The sequence below is a fragment of the Gymnoscopelus braueri genome (assembly GCF_963280865.1).
Source record: "Gymnoscopelus braueri genome assembly, chromosome: 6".
Lineage (NCBI taxonomy): Eukaryota > Metazoa > Chordata > Actinopteri > Myctophiformes > Myctophidae > Gymnoscopelus > Gymnoscopelus braueri.
Genome location: NC_137607.1, coordinates 49,218,895 through 49,239,902, shown reverse-complemented (window position 1 = coordinate 49,239,902; position 21,008 = coordinate 49,218,895). Strand labels below are relative to the sequence as shown.

Below are 21,008 nucleotides of genomic sequence, written 5' to 3'. Positions count from 1 at the left end.
AACACATCTGTGTCACCACTTTATCCATGTTTTATACTTTAGCTATACAAAAATAGCAGATATACACTATACAGCGCGGAGTGTCGCGCTATGAGCTTGTAGATCTGCTATTTTTTTGAAAAATCGTGAACATTTGTGCAAATGTATTTTTGAAAGGGAACATTTTTAACTCAAATCTTTGCTTCACGGGGGTCCCTGGACCTAGATATTTTGAGATGGGGGTCCACAGCCGAATTCATATAATCTTGAGGGTCCTTGACATGAAAAAGTTTGAGAAATGTTCACGATTTCTCAAAAATAGCAGATCTACAAGCTCATGATGAGCTTGAATATCTGCCATTTTTGAATAGCCAAAGAAATAAAAAAAATGACACAGATGCGTTCCTGGCCTAAATGGGTTAATAAAGCCATGATCCATATTGGTATATAAACCAAAGCAACATCACCAGCAGTCGAGGAAGCACATTAACAGATGGCAAACAGCACGCATGCCGGATGCTGTTACGGGCATCACATGTGCACCCCGAGGCCATTTAAAACCAACCCATAGGAGGATATTATTGGGTACTCACAAAAGCGTGGGCATCGACAGAGGTGTTCTTTCCACCGCCAGCTTGCATGCCCAGCAGCAGCCGCTCGCTGTGAGCGGAAATGTCCCACAAGACGACCTGAGACGACAAACAATGCAAAGTCAATTAACTGGGGGATCGATTACCTTGCAGGGAAACCGTAGCCATATAAAGCACACATCCTGCCATAAAGCACACATCACCCATACCGTATCCATCATAACTAGACCTGGTTTCCGTGTGGAAACAATACAGGAGAGCAGATATGAATAGCACAGTGAGAGGGCCTATTCTCTAAGTGTAATTAATATATTTTTTTGTTATCGGTACCTTGAAATGAAAAAAGAAAGGAAAAACATATTAGGTGTAATAAAAAAAAAACATAAATAATATATTATGATAAGGTATGACAGTGATTACTAGTGAGACAGCGGTTCTCAACCAGTGGTCCGGGGACCACCAGTGGTCCTTGAGGGGGTTCCAGGTGGTCCCCAGCTAAATGATGGAGAGTTGGTAACCAAATGGACCCGTATCTTTAACTCTTGAGAGCGTAAAATGAAACCAAATGGACCCGTTTCATTTTACGCTCTCAAGAGTTAAATTATTGTTAAACATCTACATTGCTTAATTAAAGAATTGTTATTTTGATCAACGTTTGCCTGTTATCTCTCCTAATGGTGCTAACATCAATACAGCATGGAATTGTATCCCCAACGACAACAAAATATTCGTCTTATTGGGTCGCAGAGTCTAAATCTCATCAAACGGTGCTCAAATGACGAATAAATAATGGGCCTTGATATGAAAAGGGTTGAAAACCACTGCTGTAGGAGGATCGGACAGAGAGAGAGACATAATCTGTGGCCAGGCCACTTTAACCTCTTAAACCCCATAAACCTTTCAGTGAATGTTCGTCTATATTATGCCCAGAATATGGATGCTAGGGTCCATGTGGTTAAGAGATGGAAAGGGAGACAGTGAGGGAAGGAGCAGCTGAGAGAGACAGACACACACACAGGTAGGTAAGACAGGCAGGCAAGCAGGCAGAGAGCCTAGGTCAGCACCTGGCCATTCATGCAGCCGCCAACGATAATATTTGGATCCGAGGGGCAGAACTCGAAGGCAAAGACGTCGTCTGGGCACTCCAGCAGCAACTGTGAACGACACAAGCGAAAAAAAAACCCGCATACACATTGCAGAGATATTACATTTCAAAGTGGAGACTTTCATGTGTTGGGTCGCTGCCATCTCAAGTATTTATTTATTCTAGTCCATACAAAGTTCAGCTTTTAATCCTGCAAGCCAAGCATATGCGGCGCGATCCTGTTTCACCAGACGTGAAAAAAAAGACCTTGGAGTTGCGGGATTGTTTTACAAAAGCATTCATTTTTCAGTGCCATGCTTCATTCTATGGGAGATATTTAAGTCAGCTGCAAAAATGAACTCCAGTAGTTTAATCCTTTAACTAAATAAATGTTTCCCCCCCTATATAATGTCTCTCGTTTCCTCTATCCAGGATCTATTTCTATTCTTATCACAGACAGTGAAACCTAACCGTGATGCATGCAGCAGTGAGAGCGTGCATGCACAACTCACGTTACTTAGTGAGTAGTTTCGCAGTTCATTTTTATTGATTGAGCACCTCAGTTACTTTTGCCAAACCAAACAATGGTGATGAATGACAGCAGAAAGCAAATCTTTCAAGCCATTTCTTATGAAAGGTCATCTGAAAGCAGATCTGACATGAGAGAGAAAGAAACTGGTTGTAAGCTGTCAGTGAGGATTTAGCAAGAGAGAGAGAGAGAGAGAGAGAGAGAGAGAGAGAGAGAGAGAGAGAGAGAGAGAGAGAGAGAGAGAGAGAGAGAGAGAGAGAGAGAGAGAGACTGCATGAGCAGACAAATCTAAGTTGTAACCCTTTGTGGAGTGCATTTGATCTTCTCATCACTGTCTAACAAGGGTAAATAGGATCTTGAGTGTGTGTTTTGTGTTTTGGTCCCATAGACACCCAGATCAGATCTGAGCCAACAAAAAAAAAGAAAAAAACACAAGACGAAAGAATTAAATCCTTTGTGGCTGTGTAAATATAGGCCGTGAAATGAGAGAGGAGCGATTCTCATACCTGCGGGTTGATGGGGTCTGAGAAACTCCAGAAGAGAATGAGGGAGGGGTTGAGGAGCAGCTTGGTAGAGTGGTCGATCCGCTCCTCGAAGGACAATCTCTCTGTCATGGCCACTGCTATCACACCTAGCACAGCAAACCACACACCATCGTCACCACACACCATCGTCAATTCACTGGACAGAACACCAGTAAAGTGGAAAGGTGTTAGGAGCATTTAAACCATGTGATGCACGTTAAAAGAATTCCACTGATCGAAAGAGACTGTTATAATCTGAGCTCACATACAGTTCGTTCATTTCACCCATTGGAATTAATAGACTCACGACCTGCTTCTGTGCTCCTAAAGTATAACACAGATACAGGAAATTACTCTGGGCTGTCTTGGTTTTGTATCTACCCCGTTTTCACATGCAGGAATTATAGTGGAAAATTTGAAATCCATCTCATGTGAAACCATCATGTGGTGGGGTGGCAGTTCTGGTGTTCGGAATTTTCCGGCAAGCTTCCTAGTAATTTTTCCGGCATGTACTGCGGGAATAAATCAAAGTTCCGGGATAACGTGATGCCAACTAGCCAACCAGCATGGAAAGTGAATAAGTTCTTTCTTGCCCCATGACAAACCTTTCCCAGGATAGTAGTGTTCTATATAGTTTTTCATAAAGGTGCCATAGATTGTCTCCAGTAGTTTTATGAATGTACTGTATGGATTGGTAGTCTTACTTCTCAAGAACACAGGTTCCTTGAAAAAATAGTGCACCAAAATCCCCCCCTGGCCACCCTGCCTTCAAAAACATCTCCTTGCTATGATTAGGCGTACACTATTGTGCCTTTAAATGCTCAACAAGCCATTTCCAGAACAGATTCTTCCCAAGTGCTACATGTAAGCATCTTGAATAACAAATCATGATATTGAACCTTCTCCAAAAAGGGCACATGATGGTGTGCATGGCACCACAGCACTTTCAGTCTCCTACTGAGCAGATATTTCTGGAATTATTACATTTTATTTCAGCTATAGTAGCACTAAAAGAAACCTCTCGTGACCTGTGCACCTCACCGTTGATGGTGGGATGCCATTTGATGTCGCTGATGGTCTTCTCCTTGCTGTAGTTCAGGTCTGTGAAGGACTGATACTCCTTCAGGTGAGTGTCAGTCTTTCCTCCGAAGCCACTGTCCTCCTCGCTCAGGGCCTTTAGGTCATCAAAGAATACATCCATAATCTCGTTCTGCTGGATGGCTATATCAAACCTGCAATACAAGGGAAGATTGACAGACTTATTTGAATGGTGACTCTTTCCTTCCATTTCACCCATTAAGACCTGGAACGCATCTGTGTCACTTTTTGATTAGAGCTAAAATGCATTATTTTACACTTTGGCTATTCAAAAATAGCAGATCTACAAGCTCATAGCGCGGCACCGAGTGCCGCGCTACGAGCTTGTAGATCTGCTATTTTTGAAAAATTATGAAAATGTGTGCAAATCTTTGAATATTGTTTTAAAGATTTTATTTTGAGATGGGGGTCGGCGGCCAAATAAATATAATTTTGGGGGTCCTTGACATGAAAAAGTTTGAGAACCACTGATATAGAAACATACGTTTTTCAGAATACAGTTGAGATTTAGGAGACATGTAGAATCGGCTTCAGGTCTTAATGGGTTGATTGTCTTGAGTGTGAAATGAGTAAAGATGTGGATGTGGATCATGATCTTTTATTTCAACAACCTGTACACACAGTACATAACACAAAGAGGATAGGGTGTGGTGAGGCCAAGTGATTACTCTACAGCATGGGTTTTCAACTGATTATGAACCAGGGACCACCACCCTGAATGAGAATCAACCTGGGGACACTGTTGTGTTGGGAGGGGGGATATGGGCGTGGTGTGGGGGGAAAAAGCTTGAAGTTAAATAATGACTGTTAAGGCCTTCATTTAATTTGTTAATTCGAGGTGAATCAAATCAAGCCCTTAACAGTCATTATTTGACTGAGATATGCTGTTCCGTTCTCTTAACCTTCCATATTAAACTCATGTTGACTGATTCATTGCAACATATGTATATGAGCAAGCACATGCGATTGATATGGGCACATTTCCTACTAATGATGACACAACCAGGTAAACCGGTACAGTTTCCCTTGAAATTCTAACTCCCATTTCTGTGGAAGTTGTTGACATCCGACTTCCAAGTAACTGACAACATTGATGCGTCATCATACATCATACTGTTTCTCAACTAGTGGTCGATAAAATAAAATATAATGCAAATCTTCACTTTCCTACATTACTAAATGCATGCATGGTCAGGGACCACATGCAATACCTTCACGGACCACCAGTGGTCCACGGACCACCAGTTGAAAACCCATGCTCTATACAGTATTCTCAATCCTTTAATTCAGGACCCCCAGTTTGATATGCATTATTGCAGGGGTCCATTTTATGCAATTCTTATCTCTGGAATGCCAATCTACACTGTAAAATGTACAGTGTAGATTATATATGTATATGGAACCAACACTCTCTGGGTTACAGACCCCTTAGGGTGTATTTGGTTCCTAACAATTCCCTGGACCCCATGTTGAGAACCACTCAAGCTTACGGTGGGCCTACGGCATTGAAACCACAATGTTTCACCTTTGCAGGTATCATTCTTAAGTCTGGGAAGTACATAAATACAAAATGTGTTGTGGCTGACAAGGGGAATGGTCTGAGTCATTGTCCTATACCTGTGAATACCTTGACACGGCTCACATTTTAATAATGGATGTGCACTGGTCCCCTTGAGGCTGGTGTGCAGTAATGTATAAGCTTTTGAATTGGCTTTCAGTCACCCCATACATTCAAATATTGCCCCTAAGAAGAAGCAGAGAGACCCCATCAATCACTGAAATGCAGGCCTTTTTACCTAGAGGCCACAGAGTTGATGAAATTCTTCAGATTCTCAGATTGAAGTAGCTTTTCTTTTTCTTCCTCGCTAAACTCTCGTGGCTCATACTGAGTGCACATATTCTTTGGATATTTCCTGTAAAAAAAAGTACATTTGTTTAGTAAGAAGAGTAGAGCAGAGATGCAATTAAACAATAGAGAGAGAGGATCTTTTATTATTATTATACTATACTATATTATACTATTGGGTGAACATAGATTATAGGGCTATGCCATTCAGTTTGAGGGTAAAGCAGGAATAAATGCACTGTAAATGCACTGCAAATGTCTTAAAGCTGCAATCCATAGAAATCACCCGGGATTTGAACTCCGGTCTTCCAAGTGGGAGACCAAACTTTTACCGTTCTTTCAAGAGGGAATACTCGCTCGTCCAGGGGAGATATTGCACTTATGAGCTTCAATCACTCCTTGTCAACCAGGGTCTAAATTTCTACAACGGAATAGTAGGGAGGCCTCTTCCAACCACTGCAGATGTGCTAGTCATATTGTATTAACATACTCTACCATAGAGATGTGTTCAAATTATCTTTTATTCCTTAAAATAAGTTCTGGATTGCAGCTTTAAGCAATACAACCTGTATTCGATCATGAAATATGCAGATAATGTGATAGTTAGCAAACCAAAATTGTATGTGTCATTATTTCCAAGCACACTGTACCACTGTGTCTGAGTGCTGGAGCTTTGGAGCGTGGAGATGGCCTGGACCCCACAGTGCCTCTCCATCTGCTTGATGCTGAAGTTGGGGTCTTGGTAAGGAGTACACTCTATGAAGCCATCTTTAGCATCTGCCACGTTCCGGTCCGAAAACTTAACAGGCGCACCAAACTCCCTCCTTATCCTGGAGAACCTGTACCTCAGCTGATTTGGAGGCGAAGAGATCAGAGGCGTGAAATGATAGGGAGATAAATGGGAAAAATCGACTCATTGATGAATGAATCAAATAATTCATTCATTCAAATAATGATGATGAATGTAGTCTGCTCCACTGGATCAGTGTTGATTTTGACATCACATTTTTTTTTAGTTTTAGTCATTTTTGAGTAAAATTCCATTTAGTTTTAGTCATATGATTTTTTAAAGTTTTTGTCTAGTTTTAGTCGACTAAATATCATAAGATTATAGTCGACTAAATCTACAGTAGATTTAGTCGAATAAAATGTATTTTGGGGGGCCTTGATGGCGTCGTAATGCCTGATTTTACACTTGGTTGCATGCTGAAAATAGCCGATCTACAAGCTCACAACACGTCACAGGGCTACGCGTTGTGAGCTTGTAGATCTGCTATTTTCAGAGCGCAACACCTGAGCGCAAACAAGCATAAAATGACTTGTTCTACTGGATCTCTTCTCCACAAGTCCCTCCCTAACATTTAGTCTTAGTTTTAGTCATCATACCTTAGTTTTTATTTAGTTTTCGTCAGTAAAAAAAGGTAGTCGACGAACATCTTTCGTCATAGTTTTAGTCGACGAAATCAACACTGCACTGAATGCTGCATTGTGATTTGTGTGGCTTCTTTCACACAAAGTAACTTCGATAGCAACAGACTGGACAGGGAGGACATGCCGTTATTAGACTCCAATGTAAATATTTACTGCTTAACTGCCAAAGACGTTTATAAACGTCTTTGGGCCTTCAGCTATTGCCTGCCAAAGACGTTTAAAAACGTCTTTAAAAAAAAAAAAAAAAAACATTTTTTCAAAAAAAAAAATTTTCTAAAAAGATTCTCTAATTATTTAAGATTGACACCTTTTCGATATTCCAAACGAATAAGGAGATAACAATTCCCAAAGATTTGCTGCTCCATCCACTTCAATGTTAAAATTGAAACGGACAAACAATTCACAATGTTTTTTGGTTTGAAACTACTGGTTTTACCACGGTTCTCCGTTTACTACTCACTATGGGATATCAGCGTCCTCAGGCGATGAGACAGAGCAACACACACGCTCCCGGTGCCAATACTGATTGGCTAAGGGTATGTCACGAGTCCGGAAGACCCGGGAGTATAAAGCTCCCTCGTGACGTAGGCTCTCCACTCTGCAAGCGAATGCGCAGAAATTCACACACAAGAAGCAAGAAATTTTACAACTTAACCCAACGCGGAATACAGAGTATTTCCCCACGGGAAAATCCTTGCGAAAAATTAAGTTTTCTCCCGGAACTTATTTAAGTATTATTGTTGACTATCCTCTCAGTTTTCCCTTTTCCTGGTCTTTGAATTAGCCGGTAGCTTTTTCATTCATTCAGCGGCTAGGCTACTGGTAGCAGCTAGCTAGGTGCTACTAGCCAAGTTAGGCCGCTGTGTTTCCAGACCAGGAATGGAACCACAGAGGACCTGCGGACGACCGAGCTGTAGCCTCCTCGTCGCCGCAGACGACCCCCACCGCGTCTGTATCTACTGCCTGGGGGTCGACCATGCGCTCACCGCTAAGGAGCGCCAAGGCGAGAGGGACGAGTGCCAAGGGTGCTCGTCCTTCACAAGCCAGCAGCTCGACGCCCGGCTGGACAGGGTAGAGACCCTGGTCCGCTGGGTCAGGGAAGACTCAGCCGGAGCTTCCGCCGCCACCGGCACAGGGACCCCAGGAGTGCCGCCCGAGAAGACACTCATGGGACCCCCACCGGTGCCGACGCCGAAGATGAGGCGGCTAGCGGCGACGACGCTGACGCCACCCTCCGCCGCTGCCGCTGCGCATATATCGCCGCCGCAGCTAACTAGCAGCGCCTCCACCTCCCCCCGTCGACACTACGACTGGGCTGCTTCGCTGGCCGACAGCGAGGAGTCACTGGCCTTCGAGGAGCTGGAGGACGAGTTGGACCTCGCGTCTTACCAGGAGGTCCAAGAGGTGTCCATGGCGAGCGCCGACGGGGTAGGCGGAAACCCCGAAACCGTCGAAGAAGTGGTCGTCGAACCGGTAACGGCGGTGTTCAAGCGGGCCATCGCCAGGTGCGGTTTGGTGCAGCCCGTGGAGAGCCGCAACGCCACCGCTACTGCAGTAGGTTTCCAGGGCTTGGAGGCTCCACCAACACGGGTGGTGGAGTCCAAGAAGCTCCCTGAAGCGTATGGGTTCAAGACGGCCTTGATGAGCTCCTGGGGGGATCATCAAGACCCGCAAAGGCTAGCCTTCCCCATCGACCTAATCTCCGCCAGGGACCTGGGGCTGATCGAAGTCCCTCCGATGGACCCGGTGCTGGCAGAAGGACTGGAGGACATGCAGTCAGGTACGGTGGTGCTTGGGGGCGCCACACCGTCCTTCTACAATGAAGAATTGAGAAAATCCTCCGCGGCGTTGAAAAAGACCTACGCCGCGGCCGGACAGGTCGCAAAGACCCTCAACGCCGTCACCATCCTCCAGGGCTCCTCTGCCGTGCGGCTCGCGGAGCTGAAGGAAAAATGGGGCGATGACGCGAAGGAGCTGCATCGCTTGAACCAGCTCACCATCTCCTGCACCCAACACGCCATTAATTGGACCGGCCGGGTGTTGGACGACTGCGCGACCATCGAGAGGGTGCGGTGGCTCGACCTCGCCACCTTCACAAAAGTCGCGCAGAAAATCGACGCAAAGAATAAGCTGCTGGCCCTTCCACTCACAGCAGGTAACCTCTTCTGCGGGGCAGAAAAGTACCTGAAGGACTCCACGGAGTCGGCGAGGGCCCGGAAAGAGGCAGCGGCGGGTCTTTTGGCCCCGAGGTCTCCCCAACCAGGCAGACCCCGCCAGGAGAGGTCTGCCTTAAGGGGGAGACTCTCCTCGCCTCGCCAATCCAGCGCCAGCGGCAGCTCCCGCAACTCCTCAGCCCGTCCCACCAGAGTAGAAGGGCCCATGTCGCTGGGAGTCGGCGACGTCCGTCGCAAGGACCTCCGCTCCCCCCCTCCCCCTTCTTCCCCCAGACAAAATGGCGGCGCGGGCCGAGGGTCACCCCAATGTTTACAGCCTGCCGTGCACCGTGTCACGCCAGCCTCTGGAGGGCAACAGAGTGCCTCCGTCAGTAGAGGCGGATCCGTCGCTTCCTTTAGTCAGGCCGAGGGGCCTAGACAAGATGGCGGCGGACCTTGTAGGCAACAAGGGGATAGTGTGGAACACTTCCGCACTAGGCCACGTGATCTCTTCACGCAGAACGTCAGGATCGACGCGACCTCCTTTGTCTCTAGCGAGCTCCACAGCTGTAGCTCCGCTGAGCAGAGTTTTAGCGTCTCCGGTTCCCATGGTCACGGTTTCACGACCAGTGAAACTAACGACGGCAGCATCCAGCAACAAGCCTCTCGCTCAATGCTTGGATCAATGGAAACTTTGCAAGCCGTCCCCTTGGGTGCTGCGCACCGTTCACAAGGGTTACAGACTGCAGTTTGCCAGGAAGCCGCCCATGACAGACAAGGTATTGTACACTCGAGCGTCGGGCCAAGCGGCCAAAACCTTAAGAGAGGAGGTAGCCTCCCTTCTAGACAAGGGCGCGATAAAGAAATTATCTCCGGATCAGAACCGTCTGGGGTTCTATTCGGAATATTTTCTGGTGAAAAAGAAAGGGGGGGGCGTAAGACCCATATTGAATCTGAAGGGACTCAACAGGTTCCTGCGGGTGTTTCATTTTCAAATGTTAACGACCGTGAAGTTATTACGCACGGTGCGTCAGGGCGACTGGTGGACAAGTATCGATCTGAAAGATGCTTACTTCCACATCCCAATTTATCCCCCGCACAGAAAATTCCTGCGCTTCGGCTTCGAAGGGGAAGTGTACGAGTACATGGTTCTCCCTTTTGGTATGTCGTTGAGCCCACGGGTGTTTGTGAAGTGTACCAACGCGGCCATTGCTCCACTACGGGGACAGGGAATCCGTCTGTCGACCTACATCGACGACTGGTTGATAGCCGCAGGCTCGGAGGAGGAGGTGGCACGGCACACGGCCGTGGCCATCTCCCATCTGACGTCACTGGGTTTCACAATCAACGTCAAGAAGAGCGTTTTGGTTCCGTCCCAGCGGGCCACCTTCCTGGGAATCTCGCTGGACTCGAACACGCTCAGAGCACGTCTATCCAAGGAGAGGACAGACAGCGTTTTGGCTTGTGTGAGATCTTTCCGCCTGGGGCACGTGGAGGTCGGAGATAGCTCCGCTCCTTTACGATGCGCCTCTGCCCCTCCCTCCCAGGGCAGACCTGGTGAGGCAGGGAGGGAACGAGCTGTTCCACGAGCGCCCTCAGGACCTAGACCTATGGGTTTGGCCCGTGAGAGGGCGAATTTGAATTCATGTGGCTTCCCCCCTGACGTGGTGGCTACCATCCAGGGTGCGAGGGCCATGTCCACAAGGGAAGATTACGAGGTCAGATGGAATATGTTCGCATCTTGGTGTCTGGAGCAGTCACCAGTGGTGGTGGCTGTCCAGGCCCCGGTGGGCAGCATTCTTACTTTTCTACAGGGAAGGCTAAATCAGGGTTTATCCTTCTCGACGGTGAAAGTATATTTGGCTGCCATTTCGGCTTGCCACCTAGGTTTCGACGATGGCAAGACGGTGGGTCAGCATAACTTCGTGCGCCGATTTATGAACGGCGCCAGAAGAGCTAGACCGGTCAACAGGCCACTGTTCCCAGTCTGGGATTTGACGGTGGTGCTGGAGGCACTGTGCCGTCACCCGTTCGAGCCTTTTGAGTCTATGGACCTGAAGGTCATTAGTCTGAAAACGGTCCTTTTGGTGGCCCTGTCCACGGCTAAACGGGTCAGTGACTTGCATGCGCTCTCGGTGAGCCCGGAGTGCATGAATTTTCTGAACAACGACAGGAGGGTTTTGCTTAAACCAAACCTGGCGTTCGTTACAAAGACCGGGGTGGTGGCCCCAGATCCGGTTGAATTGGTGGCTTTTCATCCGCCTCCCTTCGCTTCGGCGGAGGACAGGCGGTTACATTGCCTCTGCCCGGTGAGAGCTTTGAAGCTCTATTGCCAGAGGACGGCGGCCAGTCGCTCATCGACACAACTCTTTGTCTCTTTTGGCGTGGGGGTTCAGAGGAAGGCGGTCACCAAAGCGACGCTTTCTAGATGGATCCGTGATGCCATTAAGCTGGCTTATGTGAGTAGTGGTGTCCCTGTCCCGGGGGGTCTGAGGGCCCACTCTACTAGAGGCATGGCTACGTCCTGGGCTCTCTACAAGGGAGCTTCGATCCAGGAGATTTGTGCGGCTGCAAATTGGTCGTCACCGTCGACTTTTGCGGCCTTTTACAGTCTGGACGTGGCGGCGTCATCAATGGCGCACGCTGTCCTGGGTGTGGCTGCTGCCTCCAGGTCAGTGGAGGATAGGGAGTAGGCTTGGGGCCTTTCTCCGTATCTTCCGACTTCCTCTTTAGGTTTCCTTGGGACCAGCAGGGCTGTGTCTTGGGGATAAGGCCCTGCTCCTCATTATTATGAGGCGGACTGTGTCTGCCTGTTAGTGAATAAGGCAGACTCTAGAGTCTGTCAGGGCCTACTCTTGTTATCTATCCCGCACCCCAGCCCGGTGGGCTGGGGGGGCGCCCAGGGGCCGTGAGGTCGTGGACCTATGGCCTGGGGGTCTTAGGTCACGTCCGGGGGGGACGTGGCCTAGGAGCTGAGGGGCGTGCGGGGTTGTCAGGGTTGTGTGGCTCATTACCTCAAGGGGGGTTTATGAATCCCATAGTGAGTAGTAAACGGAGAACCGTGGTAAAACTAGAGGTTACGAATGTAACCCCGGTTTTAGTAGGTTCGGAGTTTACTACTCACCAGACACCCCTTTCTGTGCGCATTTGGCATGCAGAGAGGAGAATGTTAAGAGGAAGAGCCTACGTCACGAGGGAGCTTTATACTCCCGGGTCTTCCGGACTCGTGACATACCCTTAGCCAATCAGTATTGGCACCGGGAGCGTGTGTGTTGCTCTGTCTCATCGCCTGAGGGCGCTGATATCCCATAGTGAGTAGTAAACTCCGAACCTACTAAAACCGGGGTTACATTCGTAACCTCTAGTTTTGAGCTATTTTCAAACATCAAACAGACAACAAGGTCAAATTGACCTCGTTGACATTTGTGAAACCACACCTGAATCTCATCTGTGATTAGAAATTATCTGGGATCAATCATACTGGAGAAAAATATTCTGTGGCTATGCGAAAAGGTACCAAAATCGGTCAAAACCCTGGCAGAGGCTACAGACTTTTTGAAAAAACTCTGGCAGTCAATGTGTTGTACTGTAACTCTTCTATACCCTCCAATACCTTTGGTCTCGACTCTGTGACAGATTCGTCCTCCATCTCCAGCTCACTGCCCAGTGATATCCATGGCTGGGGCTCTGGGCTCTTCTGGACAAACACTTCAGAAACCTCATCCTCAACAGCCTCCTCATCTCCAGCCTCTAGAGAAGGGCTGGGCAACTATTTATCATTGGGGATGAAAAATTCATAAATCATATTGCTGTTGAGGGCCAAACAAATGAATGTGCTCCTAACCATGCCTTTTCATTACATTTTCTATTAGCTTATAGAAAACCTTATGTGCTGTAAATCAGTGGTTCTCAAACTTTTTCGTGCCAAGGACCCCCAAATTGATATGTATGTGGCCGCGGACCCCCACCTGAAAATATGTGGTGCCAGGGACCCCCAGAAGCAAAGATTTGAGTTACAAATGTTTGATTAAAAAATACACATATTCAGAAATGTGCAAACATTTTCAAGATTTTTCAAAAATAGCAGATCTACAAGCTCATAGCGCGGCACTCGGTGCCGCTATATCCACCATCTGCTATTCTGCTAAACCTATATCTGCTATTTTTGAATAGCCAAAGTATAAAAGGTAAAACATTTTGTGACGCTATATTAACACATTTTGTTGGGGACCCCCTGTAACCCCCCCAAGGACCCCTGGGGGTCCCCGGACCCCACTTTGAGAACCAACGCTGTAAATAATGTTTAGCATTATTAGCATCATTAGCATCACACTTGCATGGCTTACTTACACTGAGAATTCTCTCCTTGGCCTCTGGTGTGAGAACCAGGTAGAAGCTCTGTCCAAAGGTGAAGTCACAGTCAAACACCAGCAGGAGCTCATCTTCTGGGTAATCCTACAGTATACCAACAATACAGATGATACATTCAAAATGAAAACCACATTTTAAATTTAAAAGTTACAGTATTAAGGTATCCATTTTCTTTGTAGCCTATGTAGTAATTGGTATAAATGAATTAATAAAGGGACAATGAGGAAAGTTGGCACTGTGCATTATTATTAGTGAGATGGTGGATATGGGATTGAGGTTTCCTCATAGTATACTATGTACAACACAACCCTACACCGTACAGTACGTATGTCCATTTCTCTGCAAGGAATATTCTCTAGGGACTGTACTATGCCATTATGCTGGTGGCACAGACAAGGCCAGCATACATTTTCCAGATGTATTCAGCACTGCATATAATAACTGCCATGAAACGATAATGCCCTTCAGACAGCTGTCCAGTTTCCCCCAACCTTCAACACTCACAACTCACCCTGCCTGTCTCTTGAAGGCGGAATTAGGTGCAGCACACAAGGATGAGAGCTGTATGAAAGATGTTAGCTTGGTGATCTTCTAGATCAGTGGTTCCCAACGTTTTCTGAGCTCTGGACCACTAGACTATTTTGAGCAATTCTACCCAACCCACCTCCATATACCGGAATATATATATATATATATATATATATATATATATATATATATATATATATGTACTGTATATATACATATACACACATATATATATATATAGTATATAAGAAGGCATAACAGGGTAATTTCCTTTTTATTAAATGTTTTTAAACACCAGATTTATATTTGTTGCGCACCGGTGTAGTGCCCTGAAAATAGCCAGTCTACAAGCTTGTAGATCAGCTACAGTAATTATTTCATTTCAAGCTTTTCTTCCCACACTACGCATATTAGTTCAAACAATGCAAGTTTGATGGACTTATAAAATATGATTTCAACATATTTTGATAAACAAAAGTACAATATACTATTGTTTTGTCTTTGTTTGATTTTTGTACATTTTGCCATAGATCACCTGTAACTATGCCATGGTCAACTAGTGGTCCGTGGACCAGTGGTTGAGAAACGGTGACCTAGATTGTCTGAGGGGAGAGGGAGTGGATGCTATAAGCTCGTTCCCATGGTCCTCCATCGTTGGGGTCTGTGCATCTTCAACATGGCTTAGGGGTTTTGTCTGAGTGCATGGTCTGTGTGACAATGGATGAGTCTTACCAGCACAATCTGCTTCACAGGGCTGAAATCAGACACCGCCGCCCTCGTCTTCATGTCCTGTACTATGTCGTCTTTTCTCAGCAGCTTGTAGGGGCTGTCCCCTGTGACGTCCTCGTCGGCACGACAACCAAACAGCTCCTGGGTGGCTGAGGTCAGGACCATGGGGAAGATGTCATCGGGGTGACCTTGGTGGAACAGGAAGCACTCGACTCTTATTATCTTTTTCTACCTTTCCTTTTCTTAAGACAATTTATTACATCATTATCTACTTAAATATCTGTCTACCGCACAGGTAGACAGATGGGCTCAGGGAGCGGCTGTGATATACTCAAAGGTTATCGGGATCAGGAGGATTTGATTTGAACCTACAATACAACATCTAGAGTACATGGTGTATGCATCCCAGCATGCTAAAACAATTGTTGCTTATGTCTGTTCCTTTGTTTTGTTTTAATCAAAGCACGTAATTTAAGTTTCTACAGTGGTTTTCTCTTTATTTAAACAAGAGGTGGTTACAGAATCTGAGTGAACACAGCTCAGTGAGGGTACGAGATTGGAAAGTATCACACTGGAGAAAACATAATGAGTTATGCCTGATTTATAATCGGTTTGCATGCCATGTCGCACGACGAAAACAGACGATCTATAAGCTTGTGATGGGTTAGGAGGGCTTATGAGCTTGTAGATCTGCTATTTTCAGTGCGCAACACCGCTGAGCAAATAATAAATCAGGCTTAACAGACAAGGTCAGAAAACAGATAACAAATGGCAGACTGAAGAAGTGATTACAGATGTTAAACAAATAATGTACAATAACACAAAAAGAGAGTTAAAGGGATAGTTCACCCCCAAAATGACTTTTTTTCTATCGATTAGACTTCCCATGGAGACTTGAATTCATGGATATTTTTTAGTTTCTGTCGCATTCCTAAGCCAATAAATTGATGACCGGCAGCGGTTCCGGTAGGAGACACAAAGAGTCTCCTTTATGTCTCCTACCGGAACCGCTGCCTACCGGTCCGCTGGTCATCAAATGATTGGCTTAGGAATGCGACAAAAACAAAAAAATATCCATGAATTGGGTGAACTATCCCTTTAAAGAAGTATACACAAAACAGCTACTGCACACCACCAACAGGAACCTAACCCTAGTGCACAAGGGGGTTTCGTATAATGCTTAGCCTTGAGAGTCAATTCAATTCAATTCAATGGAGCTTTATTGGCATGAGAAAACATACGTTTACATTGCCAAAGTGTAAAAATACAATGAAAACAGTTTAAGAAAATGGGGAAAGTATATACAGTTGGAGGGAACAGAGCTATGTCACATTGTGTCGTTATACATGCTATATACAGGGTATAAAGCTTTTTTGACAAATAGCAGCAATCTTTTGCAGTCACTTTGGGACAATTAGCAGCATTTTTTCTCAAAACTATTTAAATAGTATACAGAAAAGCTTCAGATTTGAAATGCGTTTAAAAAGGTATAGCAGCTCTGTATGTATGTGAGAGTCACCCAACTATACACAAAGAGACAGAGTCTCGCCTGCTTTCCTGATCAAACATACAAACTCTGTGATCCTCACGTTGCCCCTCCCTGAGGGACGGACCACCCTTGCAATATAAATTACCTGCAATATCATAGACTGGCTCAACTCTAGAGGATAGCCCATTATGCAATATCCAATGACCAAAACTAACAATATTCAAGTTTTTCTGCGTTATATTTTTTACATGGGTCAAGATAAAGATCAGTATTACATGAACCCGATACATATAATCTGCCCGGTTTGTTACACTAACGTAAAGGTCCATCCTATGAGAGAAATGCAGCAACACAACTTTTTTTCTTTTTTCAATAAACAACGTATGGAGATTCCCTTGGATATACAGTATAAGCATCGGCTGGGTCCAGTGCACGCTACAGTAAACAAGGCTTTGCATAATGATAGTTTTCATCCCACTTGTGGTCGCTTCAAAGTCTTTCCATAAGGTTGCTCAGGGGACGCTGGGAATGCTGAAGTACAGCTTAAGTAACCACTTCCCAACTGGGTGTGTCAGCCTTTTCTGCCCAGACCACTAAGGGCCCATGCCAAATCATTGTAGTGGAAACTCACACCCTTCATTTTCACACACAGTAATGTGTCAAGTTTGGCACTTCTATTCATGGGAAATATTTGCTCGAGAGAATAAAGACAGGATGAGGTGCAACGTGCCACAGCCTTGTATAACACCCTTCAAAAGTTATATCACACACTACACACAGGGGATCTATTTTTGTCAGGGCCTGTTTTGTGCTGCGCAGACCATATTTGACTAAAATTCCTTCAACTCAACACTCTGAGACAATTAATGTTGTTTTTAGCCCTGGTACTGGTGGGGCTCTAAGGATGGCAGGATGTCTGTCAGTTGGTCCCTCTATATCCGTCTGTCAAGCCATCCACGACTTTGGTCCCAAACGATATTATCTCGAACACTTACTGCTGGGACTGCCATGGAGATTTCTGGGCGAGCTCATGTTTCCCAGGGGATGAATCTTAAGGCCAGACTTTCCATTTGCACACAAGTATTATCTCAAAATCTAATGGGCAGATTGCCATGAAACTTGATGCACACATTCCCCCGGAAAATGACCTCTATATATTTGAGTGACCTCGTGACATTTCCTCGGTCTAGCACCATCCTCAGGCCAAAATATCACCTCTTCACACATAATCTAATAGGCAGATTCCCAGAAGAATCCTACAACTGTTTTAGATGAGCCCATGGCTTTCCCTCTAGCTAGTGCCACCCAGCAGTGTTGCCAGATTTTGTGAGAGAAACAAGCAACCAGGTCTAGGAAAACAAGCCCAAAAGAAGCGACTATGGGCCACATGAGCACTTTAAACATATGCATCAGCTATTTGAAAATAGCCGATCTACAAGCTCACAGATGCGACGCGTTGTGAGCTTGTAGATCTGCTATTTTCGAATAAAATCTTGGGGGGAAATTATAATAAGCAGATCTGGCAACACTGCCACCCAGGCCAATTTCTGGTTGGGGGTAAGGAGCAGCATGGCCTCTAGGGACTAGTGTAGCTTTTACACGATCCAAAGGGCCATTCACACTGAGCACGATAACTATAACTATAAACATATCGTTTTTAAATCATTCTAAGTCAAGTGGATGGCATCACACCACCTATAAAAGAAATACAATGGTGAACGATATAGTTATCTTTATAGTTATAGTTATAACTATAAAAGTGTGAATGGCACTTTAGTCTTGGTAATCTGTTGATAACTCTGGATAATTTTATTATTCCCTTTTACTGTGTGTGTGTGTGTGTGTGTGTGTGTGTGTGTGTGTGTGCGTGCGTGTGTGTGTGTGTGCGTGCGTGCGTATGTGTGCGTGTGTGCGTGTGTATGTGTGCGTGCGTGCGTGTGTGCGTGCGTGTGTGCGTGTCTCCCCATCTTAGCTGGCACCATTTCACCATATGACATATTAACTGTACGCTGGAACAAAGTGACTCTGAGAACTCTTCTATTACCATTATTACAACCAACCCACGTAAAAGCTAATGACCTAATCTGAGGTAAAAAGATACACTGTTCGTTTTGACCCGTATTTGACCAAAAGCATATTTTCAGGGCCGGCCCACTGAATGTAAAAGAATCCGTAACAATGAGGAACCGCAAGTGAGTAGAGATATAGCTTACCTGTAGACATGTGCATGTCCAAGGGCTATGCAACAGTATACATGGGCTCACACCAAAAGAATGCATATAGCTTTCCTATACCTCTCATGGATAGCTCTGATGATTGGGCCGTGTCATGCTCATTACATCACCACTTCATAGTAAAACAGGCTTGTGCCTTAGGCCAGTCGTTCTCAAACATTTTCATGTCAAGGACAACCTGAACCAAATTCATATGTATTCGGCCACGGGACTCCATTTGAAATGATTTTGTGTCAGGTACCCCCATAAGAGAAAATGCGTCAAGATTTTGCACGATTTTTCGACAATAGCGGATCTACAAGCTTACAACGTGTCGCATTTGTTGCCAAGAGCTGTTTTTCCTGTTGTTATAATACACATTAGTTCATAGAGTTTATCTTCAGTGGGTGACAAGATGAAGACAATGACAAACACCTACCCATAATGTTTTTTGTTTTATCATAGTCTTGACTCTCAACATTAATTTAAATCTATTATATAAATATCTTCTTAACGTATTATATAAATACTCACTGTGGTATAATAATCAGTTGTATCAGACAAAGCAGGGATCTAAACATCTCAAGTTACTATTTTCATCTTGTTCTAGTAGTTCACCTTATAGTGATAACTGACTGGGGATCAACTGTATTGTTTTCCCATGACTCTTTGTGTTAAAACACTCTGGCGGCCTATTCAGAGAGCAGAGTTCAGGTTGCTAATGGTTTATTGAATTTCATGGGAATCAGTAGAGAAATGGTATCAGTGGACAAGAACACTGCAGCTGTATGGACCAATTTAGATTAGAGGGTTTATATCGGCTTGTTACTGGTCCACTCGTCATCATAGCAGGCCAGGGCACAAAGCTTGTATTTGCAATATTATGATTTCAACTTATCTCTCTGGACCTTTGGCATCTCATTTCCTTTTTAATTTGCCTATCTTCCCACTCTTCATACTTATCATTATAGTGAGTCATGTTGATGACTTCCTTTAAGTCATCAACATGACTCACTACACAGTAACCTGAGTCCGATTCAAAACATTTCTTATAAATCCTAACAGTTTTCTGAAAAACTCATGTTGTTATATCTGTGGTTCTCAAACTTTTTCATGCCAAGGACCCCCAACATGATATGGATTTGGCCGCCGACCCCCCATCTCAAAATATTTTGTTCCAGGGACCCCCATGAAGCAAAGATTTGAGATTTTTTTTTCGCTTCAAACAATATATTCAAAGATTTCCACACATTTTCGTGATTTTTGAATAGCCAAAGTATAAAATGACACGGATGCTTTCCTGGTTTCAATGGGTAGGGGTGGTGTAAGTGATATTTTATTGTTATTAAATGTTTTTGTTAAAAGGTTAACGCTCTATTCAGATCATTGCTAGATTGTTCATGCATCTCTCCAGGTCAAGGTTTCACTTGTTTATCCTATCCTGTATGATTTCTCTCTCCTGATTTTTATTTTATTGTATTGTTATCCCGACCAGATTTCTTTTTCCTGATTACTAAAGAGACAGGATGACCCCGTGTTATTGAACACTCTATATCAATGATTACTACTGGAATATAGAGACATTTAACACTTATTTTATTTTAGAGGACAATCTTTCCAGTGAAAAAATGGCAACAAAAGTCATCAGGAAAGTCAACCAAAGAACACGATTTTTTAAAGCAGGATCTCCTCGTTGGTCAGTAGGAATACACTGAGGACACTAGCTGGAGCACTCATCCAATGTCATTTTGACCATGCATGCACCTCATGGTACCATAGCACCACAAAGGCCTTAAAAACAAGGCTTCAGACCTCTCAAAACAAACTGGTCAGGTTACTGCTTGGCCTCACACCTTGAACTCACCTAACCTATGGCCATTATTCTAGGGTGGGATGGCTCAGGGTAGAGGACAGAGTACAGCAACTTGCAATGGACCTGGTCTTCAAGATACTAAAGACTACAGAGACACCCATGTATGTACCTGTCAAACTACTTCAATAACGTAAAAGACACACAGGCACAACACCAGGAGCTCCATTGATCTCGTTCAACCCAGATTCGGCACAGGGTTAAAATGTGTTCTACTGCTATGCCACCAAAAGCTTTTCCTGCTTTTATTGGATAGTACAGTGGAAGAGTGACAGGAAACAGGAGAGAGAGAGAGACGGGCCCGGGAATCCAACCCATGACTCAGTGTGAGGCTGCATTAGATATGTGGTATTCGCCTTAACCACTAGGCCAAGGGTTCCCAAACTTTTCAGGCTGCAACCCACCAAAATAATCATATTTGAACTGGAGACCCCCCACCCTGACAAGCACTTGGAATTGTAGGCATTACGTTTAGTTTGACTCGGTTCCACAGATAAATATTGGGAAAATAGCCGAACTACAAGTTCACAACGCCTCACACTGCGAGGAGTTGTGAGCTTGTAGATCTGCTATT

The 21,008-nt window shown here is 45.0% G+C and overlaps 1 protein-coding gene across 1 annotated transcript in view; it reads right to left on the bottom strand.

The window, feature by feature from the left end:
* Positions 1-21,008, bottom strand: part of dnai3 (dynein axonemal intermediate chain 3) — a 44,913-nt gene that overhangs the window by 22,204 nt on the left and 1,701 nt on the right. The window contains exons 3-11 of the mRNA XM_080430628.1: positions 14,866-15,050; positions 13,585-13,689; positions 12,848-12,967; positions 6,301-6,500; positions 5,601-5,717; positions 3,748-3,938; positions 2,689-2,813; positions 1,634-1,723; positions 573-668 (exon numbers count right to left, since the gene is read on the bottom strand). Coding sequence (XP_080286754.1) covers positions 573-668; positions 1,634-1,723; positions 2,689-2,813; positions 3,748-3,938; positions 5,601-5,717; positions 6,301-6,500; positions 12,848-12,967; positions 13,585-13,689; positions 14,866-15,050 — 1,229 coding nt within the window. The remainder of the gene's footprint in view (positions 1-572; positions 669-1,633; positions 1,724-2,688; positions 2,814-3,747; positions 3,939-5,600; positions 5,718-6,300; positions 6,501-12,847; positions 12,968-13,584; positions 13,690-14,865; positions 15,051-21,008) is intronic.